At 36.9% G+C, this 12,869-nt stretch overlaps 2 protein-coding genes across 2 annotated transcripts; one reads left to right on the top strand and one right to left on the bottom strand.

The window, feature by feature from the left end:
- The first annotated feature begins 1,325 nt into the window (after positions 1 to 1,325).
- LOC106331553 lies at positions 1,326 to 2,553 on the top strand. Its single transcript, XM_013769933.1, has 3 exons — positions 1,326 to 1,585; positions 1,670 to 1,844; positions 2,049 to 2,553. Exons 1-3 carry the CDS (start codon positions 1,472 to 1,474, stop codon positions 2,384 to 2,386), a joined length of 627 nt encoding a protein of 208 aa, XP_013625387.1. The 5' UTR covers positions 1,326 to 1,471; the 3' UTR covers positions 2,387 to 2,553.
- Positions 2,554 to 2,698: 145 nt separating this feature from the next.
- LOC106331552 (U-box domain-containing protein 35) lies at positions 2,699 to 6,666 on the bottom strand. The gene is made up of 8 exons (XM_013769932.1): positions 6,507 to 6,666; positions 6,327 to 6,400; positions 5,547 to 5,665; positions 5,251 to 5,460; positions 4,911 to 5,163; positions 4,716 to 4,817; positions 3,521 to 4,630; positions 2,699 to 2,801 (listed from the first exon to the last, which is right to left on the bottom strand). The coding sequence occupies exons 1-8, from the start codon at positions 6,664 to 6,666 to the stop codon at positions 2,757 to 2,759; spliced, it is 2,073 nt and encodes a 690-aa protein (XP_013625386.1). The 3' UTR covers positions 2,699 to 2,756.
- Positions 6,667 to 12,869: the final 6,203 nt, after the last annotated feature.

Here is a 12,869-nt window from a genome sequence, read left to right as displayed (position 1 = left end):
TGTCTGGTGGCTGCCAAGAGTACTTAAAACATAGGTTTTCAGAAGTAAAAACGTGCATAATAAAATGACCAAAAGGCCCTTGAGTAGAAATGAATTCGAGCAATCAGGCGACCTCCAGTAGTCGCTCCGAGAGGTCGCTCCAGGCTTCGGGAGCGACCTGGAGGGGTCGCTGCGAGACGTCGCTCTGGGTCGCTCTTCTCGAGCGACCTCGCTGTGTCGCTCCGGTCAAGTCGCTCTGAAAGGGTGTCACAGCGACTTCACGGTGTCGCTCCCGTGAGGTCGCTCCCATGCACTGCTCGTCCAATGATCACCTTTTTCACCTCTTTTGAGCTCCAAATGCATCCAAATGTCTCCAAGAACTCTATGTGGTACTCCAATACCTGATAAGGATTCATGTATGCAAAATGCAACCTAAACATGACTAAATCCTAATCTATTCGATCAAAATGCACATTGGTGAATAGGTAAGACAATGAAAATATCCAAGATATCACAAATCTTATTTTTAGTGGTAAAATGTGCATTCGGTATAACATTATCTTGATTAGTATTGTAATTACACCTCGAAATTTGACGGCAGTCTTATTATTTCCTTTTCGACCGACGGGTACTGTGTAGTAAATATTTATTTTATTGTTTTAGTCATCTAGAATAATCATTAATCACCAAATATACAATCACACTACAAAATTAACCGATGAAAGATTTCTGGAGTCAAAATTGGAAATAACAAAATTTCCCACAAATTATCGGCTAACATGAATGTTATCTAACTCAATACAATTTCAAGAATTAGCTTTTTTTGGACTTAAACTTGAACTACTAGCAGGTTATTCGGTTTAAGCTTAGACAAAGTTATACGGGACAATGAATTGCTCCAATAATAATGTAAAAATATCATTTAGTTTCTTTTTTATTGGAAAAAACTATTATTATTTTGAAAATAACTGTGGTAATTTAAATAATAAATAATTTTCAGTTGTTAAAATACAAAATAAAAAAAACTTTCCTAACAAACTTTTCTGCAAAAGATATCATTCTAGTTTTTTTTTTTTTTGGAACAGATGATAATATCATTCTAGTTTTAGTATTAGAAAGAGATGCATTTTAATAAAACTCCCTACTTAAAAATTTTTAGTGTTCAAAACTAGATAATATATTTACAAATAATTAATTTAAAAATAAATTTATATGAGATATGTATGGAATCAAATACGCAAAGCCTAATTACACATCACAAGTGGTCCGGAAACAAATCAACCCAATTTTAATTCGTACTGGATTAGGTTCAACGTTTGGATCCAATAAAAAGGAAAATAATCTACGGTTTCTGGATCCCTCTAGAATATCTGAGAAAGTGCTCCTTCTCCTCTACTTAGAGCTCTCTGCTAAAATTTTAAAAGCTTCGCGAGCACCTCTTCAATCTCCGATCTTGCTGGAAGCTTCGTTCGCCTCTTGTCAAAAGAAAAACATGGCGGGATACGACTGTGTGCCGACGAGGATGAAGAGGAAGGAGATTGACCGAGTGAACGACGACTTCTCCGATTTTTCCCTCTCTTCTCCCGCCTCAAAGATTCGCCGACTCGTAAGTCTCTTCTTATTTGCTTTTGTTTATGTTTGAAACCCTAAGTATGTTTATTTGATTAATTGCGTTTTTGCGATGCATCAGGATTTGGATTTACCACCGATTATGGAGGAAGAGGTGGTTGTTATGGAGGAACACGATCATATCCAGTCTTCTCCACAGAACGAAGAGAGAGCGATTGTGCTCTTCAAGCCTCCTCCTCAACACCACCACCAGCCTCACCTCTTTGTTGATAGAAGCTTGATCTCAGGGTTGAAGAGTAAAGCCTTCTCTAAACTCTTTTTTAACTTTCTTTATTTGCTTGTTAGGTATGAGAGGTTTAAGATTGAATTGGTGTTCAATAACGAGGACATTTATTAGAATCATTAATTAGTCTTTGAGAAGCTGTGTTTAATTGCTGCTATCATGTTTCCTTTCGATTTAGTTTCTAATAGGTGTCTTTCTTTTATATTATATTGTGCAGATAGATTTCTTCATGATGTAGCAGTAGCTGATGAAGAAGATTACAAAGCTAACAAGGAACAAGCTGTTGTTCCCTGGAACCCTTCTCATTTCCAGTTTTTGGAATCCAAAGGAACCTTCCAGGAACGCACCAAGCCAGAGATTGTCGAGTTAGATGGTGACGATACTATGATGGAAGAAGCAGACATGGATGTGGAAGAAAAAGAAAACAGCAGCGTCAGTAGTAGTACTAGTGTCTCTCTGCCTGAGTGGCAGCAGCCGCAGCAGCAGCAGGTTCATCACTGTATGACACCGCAGCTTCCCCAAACGAACTCTACTCCGATCCCTTGGTTCCGATGACTTATATTTGTAATCATAGAAGCTATATTTCTCATCAGTAGTTCCCTAGCTGTGTATTTCACTCTTTTGCTAGGTGTTTCAATGTGATCTTCTTCTCGGATTGAATGCAAGTCACTGTGTTTAGTAAGAGTAGTGAACTTCAATGAGTAAGCGAGCCTTTTGTTCAATCTAGGATTAGCTCGCTTTATCAAAAAATTATCTGAGCAAAAGAAACAGTTCTTCGCAATCAGTCGCCATGCCATAAAGTCTTCGATGTAAAATGAGCATCTCGTTGACCTAATGAACTGGTCACGCAAAAACATAAACATATCAAGAGAAGCTGCACATCTTGTAACCGGAGTGCCTATATGGTGGACACTACTGTAGTTTCTTATGAGGACACTGTAGTTCCTCTGGCATAAGAAGAAATGATCCAGTCTAGAACAATAAGGAAATATACCATTCAGCCCATACTAGCTGGATATTTATCTGCAAGCAAGGAATTTTTTGATAGGGTTTGCGCATCTTATAAACTGAATAAATAATACAGATAGCGTGAGAGATGTGGTGTCTCTTTTCGTTATGCTCTGTTTTGGTTTTGGGAATAGGCCCTTTTGACTCCTTATTTCCCTTTTATTTCAACTACTTATGTTTGGATGCTTTAATAAAATGTTCACACAATGTTAAATTTTTTTTGGGTGTGTTTACCTTGTAAAAGCAAAAGCTTAATCATTCAAAACTTACAAAATCAGATGCATTAACTGCATCTGGCAACATAGGGAAAAAATTTGGAAGATTCATTTACACTTTTAGAAACAAATTAAATTTTTCTTCATGGCTAGGGTTCTTCACCATTTCACAATAAAACAAGATGATGAGTTTTCTTACTTACATTTGTGTATTCCTTCTTCCTCTTCACACGGCCCTCTACTCCCTCTGAATTACCTCCTCAAGAGGATGTTCAGTAATTAAAACTTCCACCATTCCCATATTTGTTGAGACATGGATCGCTTAATATCTCCTAAAACAGGTTTAAAAAGAAGTAGTGGTTTAGAAATCAAAGACATGTTTCGTATAACAATCTGAAGAGAGAAAAGAGAGGCATTTACGTGGATGCTACACTATCAGTTCCGCTTGTTATTCTGACCGCACGATAGACATGCTTTCTTCAGCTAAATCCATGAGCCTCTTAAGCTCAGGCAACACATCCTTCCCCAAGTTAGGCCTGTCTTTCCGCCTCAACTCAGCGCATCGTAAACCAATTTTCGCCAAAACCAAGGCCTCTTCGAGTGGCCAGTCATGAACATCAGGATCTAACATCTCAGCAAACGTCCCTCCTTCAATCGCCTTTTGCACCTGGTGAGTCAAGCTCATCGGTGGCTTCCCCGTGAGTATCTGCAAAAGCGTGATCCCGAACGAGTACACGTCTGATTTGGTCCCAAGCATACCCGTCTGCTGGTACTCAGGATCGATATAACACAAGGTCCCAGCAGCTGACGTCACTCTATACTGCGTCACGGCATCAGAGACCGAGGGAGGGACAAGCCTAGCGAGACCCACGTCGGCGATCTTGCTGACCATATGCTGGTCGAGCAACACGTTAGCCGGTTTAAGGTCCCGGTGCACGACTGGCTCCGGTTTCATCTGGTGGAGGAAGTTGAGACTAGTGGCGATTTCGGCTGCGATGCGGAACCGTAGCTGCCACGTAAGCAGCACGGGAGAGTTGTTTCCTCGCTTGAGGAGAAGGTCTTCTACGCTGCCGTTTTCGAGGTGTTCGTAGACTAGACACCCGTACTCCGCGCAGGCTCCTAGCAAGAGAACCAAGTTCGGATGTCTTATGGAGGTTAGGACTTCGACCTCTTGCTGGAACTGCGATCTTCCTTGCCTCGCGTCCGGTCTCAAGACTTTTATAGCCACTTTTGTGTAGTCTAATGTGCCCTTGTAAACAGGTCCGTAACCTCCTTCTCCGATCTTGTTATTTATTGAGAAATTTTCTGTTGCTTCTTCGATCTCCTCGATTCTATATTCCCTATACCTTCTATCACTAGTGTTCTTATCCTCTGCTTTTCTAAGAGACGCCGTTTCGATTTGTTTTCTCTTCTTTGCTTCGATTTCTGCTATTCTGTTGGCGGTGGCTATTGCTTCCATTGCTGCTCTGGTCTTTGCCTTCTCGTTCTCCGCCATTGCCATTGCCGCTTCTTTGGCCTGTCTTGCTTCTTCTAGCCTGCGTTCCTTCTCTACTCTCCATTTGTGTAACTGTTTACTCTGAGAATACAAAGATTCATCATATATATATATATCATTTTCTTAAAATTTATGTGATTTTATTTCATGTGCATATGTTTATTACCATGTTCTTGGCTGTGATTGCTTCTTTACAGGCAGTGCTATACATTTCCATTGTATACCTGAGCTCCATTTTCAATCTTCTCATCTCAGCTTGTACATCATCCTGTAAAGATTTATAGAGTCTGTTAATGATTAAGCTTGTGGGGATTGATAAAAATAATAATAGCAAGACTTGGAAATGATTAATAAATAGTACCTGGAGTGACCACGTGGAGAGTCTCCCACTTTCCTGAGAGCTTGGGGAGAATGCCGAATATGAAGAACCCAAGTCTACGGACTGCTTCTCTGATGAGCATGAGGACGTGGCAAAGCTGCATCGGTTATCTTCGAACTCAGAGTAAATAGAGAGACGTGACGTTGGGAACATGAGATCAACGCTTGGTCTATCACTACTCACAAACGATTTGTCGGAGTCTGTCACTGAGGCCTGGTCAAATCCTCTTTGAGACCTATTCAAATTATTTGTTACTTAGTTTTGTGCAACAGAATATGAATATAATGACAAACACTTTGTGTTTTCTAGAACATACTTATACTTGATCTCGATCTCGTCCTGAGTTTCACGTTGGCCCATTGAGTTGTTGCTAGGCCGAGCTGTTATTTGTGGACGTATTGCGCAAAGTGGGGGAGGTGAAGACGTAGCTGATCTTACCGACGATATTTTACTTCCGGAGATTGCATAAACCGTGCAGAAATTAGCTGCCCCTTTCATCACCGTGCTGGTAACATCTGCCGCTTTGAACCGTCTATTGAACACACAAGATTACAACACTCATAAGACAACTATTTTTTGTGTTGATAATTAAAGAAGAGCGTTAAGAAATATGCATACTTTAACAGAGTCATCTTGGATGCACCGAGTACTAGAATATCAATTGCATTCTCTTTGACATAGCCTATGATTCCTTTAGCAGCATCGACATCCTCCAATACGGCATCTTCACATCTTATCTGTTAACAATACTCCCAATCTTCAAACATTCTGACCATATTACGTCTATCTCTACGAATATATAATCATGAAAAGAACTAACTACTAACCAGAGCCGGACTTGTGGACATTATACTGAAACATTTGAATGGACCCCCACTCTGTGGGGACCCCGTTTTTAATTTTTTTTCCTCAAAATATACATATATGTTTATAAAAGTTCAACTAAAATAGGGATAATTGTCCTTCACGTGATTGCAGCATTTTTTGTTCCATCTTGTTCAACTAAGTTCACCATGTTTTTTTTTGAAACGAACTAAGTTCACCATGTTTATATTAAAGAACGAAAGCTTGGTGTTTAATTATATGGTCAAAATAATAACTATATATAGACTTTTTGTTTATTTGTCAAGGTGAACCATATATAAATGCATATTATATTTTAATTATTATGGTTAAGATATAAATATATATTTTATTATAAAAACTAGAATATTTAAAATAACAGTTTTTGTTCGTAAATTCTGTAAAAACTATATATTAGTTTGAGTAATTTTATTTCGAATAGGACCCCATAAATCACAGTTCTGGCTTTTGTACTAACCTAGGTGATATTCATATTAAATGTTTTCTTGTGACGATAATACTAAAAACCAATGAAGAGAGGCAAAAAAAACTCACGTCTTTTCTGTTGCAGAAGCAGCGGAATGGAAGAAACAATTCCTTGACGTCATCACTAGACTTATTGGGGTTGGCTACAGGATCAACACCATTGAATCAGCATAATGATTTTTAATTTGTTTATCTAAGATAATTTGAACACCAATTTGAATGAATGGCGAATTAGCATCTGAGCGATACCAGTTATAACTAAAGCTTGTTTGAGTTTGACATGAACAAGAGTAAGACTCTCTCCCGAGGTTACAAGATTGTCAACAGCCCATTTCAGTGCAGCCTGGCTTCCTTTGCCTCGATCAATCGCAACCACAACCCTTTCGTCTCTTCTCTCGCTTCCTACCATCTTTACACAATTTCCTTTTGAAACTACAAGATAATAAAAAAAATTGTTTTTAAATGAAACATTTTGGGTTTCAAAAGCCGTTGAAGTATATGCTAATTTTAGCAACAAAAAAAACATATAAACAAATCTTTTCTGTTATTCTTCTGTTTCCTTTCCAGCTGTCTTTTAAAGTTTTATTTTGGTGATAGCTAATATTTATCAATGTTCAAGAAATCGTTACGTGGTAAATAGGTGACGACAAAGTTTATACATTACATACCTACATGCCTTTTATGTAGTTATATTCAGAAGATCCAGCATAAACATGATATAAAAAGAAGAAGAATACATGTAAAAGAGTTTGGAAATTTGGTATCTAGTTAATTCATTGAAGTCAAAGAGAGGAACCACCGAGCATCCTTGGGATTCATGTTAGAAGGAACAAGGAAGCATTTGAGTGTATTGGTTGCAAAGTTGAACACATAGATGTCCATGTTAAATGCTTACCGAGATGGACATGGTCGTGACAGATGAAATAGATAGAGCTTGATTTGATACCAAAGTTATGGTTAGCATGAAGAATGATACCTAAGTCGAGAAGCAAAGCCTCATCACCAAGAGAATCTACCTTAAGACGGTCGTGGAGGTAACTATCTGGTGAAAGCTTTTGTTGCTTTCAGTGTTTATGATCTTGACCAACAAAACATATCATGATATAAACTGTAGTAGTCACACCATGCTTCCAATCGACAAGCTGCCCAATAGCTAGTTGCCCTTATCTCGTCTGAGATGTAAACCTTGATTTCGTCACGCAATCGATCAGCTTTGATGCTGCTTCCTTTAATATTCTATCATTTACTTCATCTGTATTAATTGTCCATCTCACCGTCGAGTTTATTTATGAAAGAGACGTAGTTTAAGACGTGTGTCAAGACGTTGAGTTGTTGAAGTTGCTTACAAGGATATTGTCTACTATGATGCGTGTGTAAGTGGAGCTTGAAAAAGGAAATAAAATATCTTGTTGAAGATAAATGACGTTTTCCATTAAGCTAAGTGGTTTTACTTGGAGATGAAACATTATTTGCAAATGAATAGGAAGTTTTTTTACATGGAAATATAAGTTTATTAAAGTGCATTTAATGAACTTGGAGAGAAAGTTTAAGGTTTATTATATAAGAAGGGATGTGCCTTATGAAAAGACAAAACCTAGAGAATAAAAAGAGAGGTTTCATTGTTTATTGTATTGTTTGGTGTTGAAGTACATTCTGAAGCAATTTATGATGAAGTCCGATGTAGACTTAGTTTGGTGGCGTTGGTATTGACGCTGTGTATGGTGGTGTTGGTGGTCTATAGATATTGCAGCTATTTGAAAACAATGAGCTCTGGTGCTATCAGATGGTGATCTATGCATGCGTGTTTGATTCCAATCTTCATATATATTCAGTGACGTATTTGGTGAAGTACTTGATGATCTACCTTCAGAGATTTGGAGGTTGAATTTCAGACTCAGGGGGAGTTTAGCTCAGGGTTAAGTTATCCTGATAAAGTCTGAACTCTAAGGGAGTTTAGCTCAAGGTTAGTTTACCTTGAAGAGTTCATGCTATAGAAGAGAGCGGTGATTCAAGAGGGTTGTGCTTGTATTACGCGTTTGTGAATTGGTTGTAATTTACTTTCTCATTCTAGTGGATTTGAAATCTGGACGAGGTCACAGAGACGTAGGAAACTAACTCCGTTAACAAACTTTGTGTATCGTTTACTTTTTGCCCTATGTATTTCTAACTTATCCGCACTTACAAGTCATTGAATTGCATGTAAGTATGCATTCATTTGTTCATTTCTTGTTTTGTATCCTCCACTAACTAGAATGCTACTTATGAAGCTTCGATGCTTATTGTGTCTTATGAAGGTGAGCATCCTTGGGATTCATGTTAGAGGGAACAAGGAAGCATTTGAGTGTATTGGTTGCAAAGTTGAACACATAGATGTCCATGTTAAAATGCTTACCAAGATGGACATGGTCGTCACAGATGAAATAGATAGAGCTTGATTTGATACCAAAGTTATGGTTAGCATGAAGAATGATACCTAAGTCGAGAAGCAAGGCCTCATCACCAAGAGAATATACCTTAAGACGGTCGTGGAGGTAACTATCTGGTGAAAGCTTTTGTTGCTTTCAGTGTTTATGATCTCGACCAACAAAACATATCATGATATAAACTGTAGTAGTCACACCATGCTTCCAATCGACAAGCTACCCAACAGCTAGTTGCCCTTATCTCGTCTGAGATGTAAACCTTGATTTTGTCACGCAATCGATCAGCTCTGATGCTGCTTCCTTTAATATTCTATCATTTACTTCATCTGTATTAATTGTCCATCTCACCGTCGAGTTTATTTATGAAGGAGACGTAGTTTAAGACGTGTGTCAAGATGTTGAGTTGTTGAAGTTGCTTACAAGGATATTGTCTACTATGATTGCGTGTGTAAGTGGAGCTTGAAAAAAGAAATAGAATATCTTGTTGAAGATAAATGACGTTTTCTATTAAGCTAAGTGGTTTTACTTGGAGATGAAGCATTACTTGCAAATGAATATGAAGTTTTTTTACATGGAAATATAAGTTTATTAAAGTGCATTTAATGAACTTGGAGAGAAAGTTTAAGGTTTATTATATAAGAAGGGATGTGCCTTATGAAAAGACAAAACCTAGAGAATAAAAAGAGAGGTTTCATTGTTTATTGTATTGTTTGGTGTTGAAGTACATTCTGAAGCAATTTATGATGAAGTCCGATGTAGACTTAGTTTGGTAGCGTTGGTATTGACGTTGTGTATGGTGGTGTTGGTGGTCTATAGAGATTGCAGCTGTTTGAAAACAATGAGCTCTGGTGCTATCAGATGGTGATCTATGCATGCGTGTTTGATTCCAATCTTCATATATATTCAGTGACGTATTTGGTGAAGTACTTGATGATCTACCTTCAGAGATTTGGAGGTTGAATTTCAGACTCAGGAGGAGTTTAGCTCAGGGTTAAGTTATCCTGATAAAGTCTGAACTCTAAGGGAGTTTAGCTCAAGGTTAGTTTACCTTGAAGAGTTCATGTTATAGAAGAGAGCGGTGATTCAAGAGGGTTGTGCTTGTATTACGCGTTTGCGAATTGGTTGTAATTTACTTTCTCATTCTAGTGGATTTGAAATCTGGACGAGGTCACAGAGACGTAGGAAACGAACTCCGTTAACAAACTTTGTGTATCGTTTACTTTTTGCTCTATTTATTTCTAACTTATCCGCACTTACAAGTCATTGAATAGCATGTAAGTATGCATTCATTTGTTCATTTCTTGTTTTGTATCCTCCACTAACTAGAATGCTACTTATGAAGCTTCGATGCTTATTGTGTCTTATGAAGGTGAGCATCCTTGGGATTCATGTTAGAGGGAACAAGGAAGCATTTGAGTGTATTGGTTGCAAAGTTGAACACATAGATGTCCATGTTAAATGCTTACCGAGATGGACATGGTCGTCACGGATGAAATAGATAGAGCTTGATTTGATACCAAAGTTATGGTTAGCATGAAGAATGATACCTAAGTCGAGAAGCAAGGCCTCATCACCAAGAGAATATACCTTAAGACGGTCGTGGAGGTAACTATCTGGTGAAAGCTTTTGTTGCTTTCAGTGTTTATGATCTCGACCAACAAAACATATCATGATATAAACTGTAGTAGTCACACCATGCTTCCAATCGACAAGCTACCCAACAGCTAGTTGCCCTTATCTCGTCTGAGATGTAAACTTTGATTTCGTCACACAATCGATCAGCTCTGATGCTGCTTCCTTTAATATTCTATCATTTACTTCATCTGTATTAATTGTCCATCTCACCGTCGAGTTTATTTATGAAGGAGACGTAGTTTAAGACGTGTGTCAAGACGTTGAGTTGTTGAAGTTGCTTACAAGGATATTGTCTACTATGATTGCGTGTGTAAGTGGAGCTTGAAAAAAGAAATATAATATCTTGTTGAAGATAAATGACGTTTTCTCTTAAGCTAAGTGGTTTTACTTGGAGATGAAGCATTACTTGCAAATGAATATGAAGTTTTTTTACATGGAAATATAAGTTTATTAAAGTGCATTTAATGAACTTGGAGATAAAGTTTAAGGTTTATTATATAAGAAGGATGTGCCTTATGAAAAGACAAAACCTAGAGAATAAAAAGAGAGGTTTCATTGTTTATTGTATTGTTTGGTGTTGAAGTACATTCTGAAGCAATTTATGATGAAGTCCGATGTAGACTTAGTTTGGTGGCGTTTGTATTGACGCTGTGTATGGTGGTGTTGGTGGTCTATGAAGATTGTAGCTGTTTGAAAACAATGTGCTCTGGTGCTATCAGATGGTGATCTATGCATGCGTGCTTGATTCCAATCTTCATATATATTCAGTGACGTATTTGGTGAAGTACTTGATGTTCTATCTTCAGAGATTTGGACGTTGAATTCCAGACTCAGGGGGAGTTTAGCTCATGGCTAAGTTATCCTGATAAAGTCATAACTCTGAGGGAGTTTAGCTCAAGGTTAGTTTACCCTGAAGAGTTCATGTTATAGAAGAGAGCGGTGATTCAAGAGGGTTGTGCTTGTATTACGCGTTTGCGAATTGATTGTAATTTACTTTCTCATTCTAGTGGATTCGAAATCTGGACAAGGTCACGAGGATGTAGGAAACGAACTACGTTAACAAACTTTGGGTATCGTTTACTTTTTGCTCTATTTATTTCTAACTTATTCGCACTTACAAGTCATTGAATTACATGTAAGTATGCATTCATTTGTTCATTTCTTGTTTTGTATCCTCCACTAACTAGAATGCTACTTACCATAGAGCTTAAGATTGATATGTACAAGTACAAAATTTCTCCATTTTCTGGCTTCTCTAAGATCGTGGGGTGGATAGATACTTATTTAATAGTTTGAAGGCATCTTCGCATTTAGCATCTCATTCAACATATGTGATGTTCCGCAGAAGAGCAGGTGGAGCGGAAGGCACATGTCATGCAATCACAAAATGATTATGTTTAGTGCAGCGATGCAACTTGTGAGTTGATGTACCTCTTTTGTGTTTTTTGGAGATGCGTGGTCAGTAATAGCGATGATTTTTTTTATGGGTTTGTCTCGATTTTCTTTTCTGCTGAAGATATAACCCAATAATTTGCCGTAGGTGACAATGAAAATACATTTGGTTGGGTTGAATTTCATTCCGTGTTTATTGAGGTTGTTGAAATAGGCTGTCAAATGCTTGATGTTGTCGTCAATATGAAGATATTTTATGAGTATATCGTCTGTGTATACTTTCATTGTATGCCCTAGCTGTTTGGTAAACATGCAATTGACCAAAAGTTATCAAATGGCAATGTCGTTTATAGTTCAAATGACAACCTTGTTTACTTTCTTTGGCCTATCGTGAGCTAGATTTCGAGTTTTACCAAGTGTATTTTATTCATGTAATTTTATTATTATCTTCGAAAGTAAAAAGCATGTATGAGACTATGAGAGGACACAAAATAGGCTCATTTTTATAAAGAAAATATTTATATAAATAAATATGAGAAATATTTAAGGATAGTACTAAACTTTCTTCCAAATATAGCATACAAAACTCAAAATAACCAAAATAAATTTTAGTAGAGAGATCACGTACATTTATACCTTTAGAGTTTAAACTTACCATTTAGATTTGAGAAATTTTGAAAAGATTAAATTTTTAAAAATATATATGTATTTGATTAAGATTTAAAATAATAATTTATAAATATTTCATAAATAATTTTTGGATTTCAAAATATTTTTTTTTTAAATTGAAAAAGTTAGAAATTGAATAATTTTTTTCTGAAAATTAGAAAAAAAAAATTATTTTTATTTTTATTTAATTTATATATCTATTGAGTATGTGTGTAATTATCTTTTATCTTTTTAGTAAAACCTCTTTTGGATAATTAATCTCCTTGTATGTTTTTTTTTAATTAAAAAGTATTTTGAAAGATGTGCCCAATAAATAACATACCATTTTTTGGGGGTAAAAAATAACAAACCATTTATGCGAAAATGTTCCGAAATGAGTTATGTGGAGTGATAGATAACTGATAACAATACAAAATTAAATAATTTGGTTGAGCGAAAGGGTCCACAGGCTTCACTATCGGAACTGTATGTAGAGTATATCACGTGAGATCCA

The sequence above is a fragment of the Brassica oleracea genome, chromosome C3, assembly GCF_000695525.1.
Source record: "Brassica oleracea var. oleracea cultivar TO1000 chromosome C3, BOL, whole genome shotgun sequence".
NCBI lineage: Eukaryota > Viridiplantae > Streptophyta > Magnoliopsida > Brassicales > Brassicaceae > Brassica > Brassica oleracea.
The sequence above is the reverse complement of the archived record's forward strand: the minus strand, read 5'-3'. Positions and strand labels throughout refer to the sequence as shown.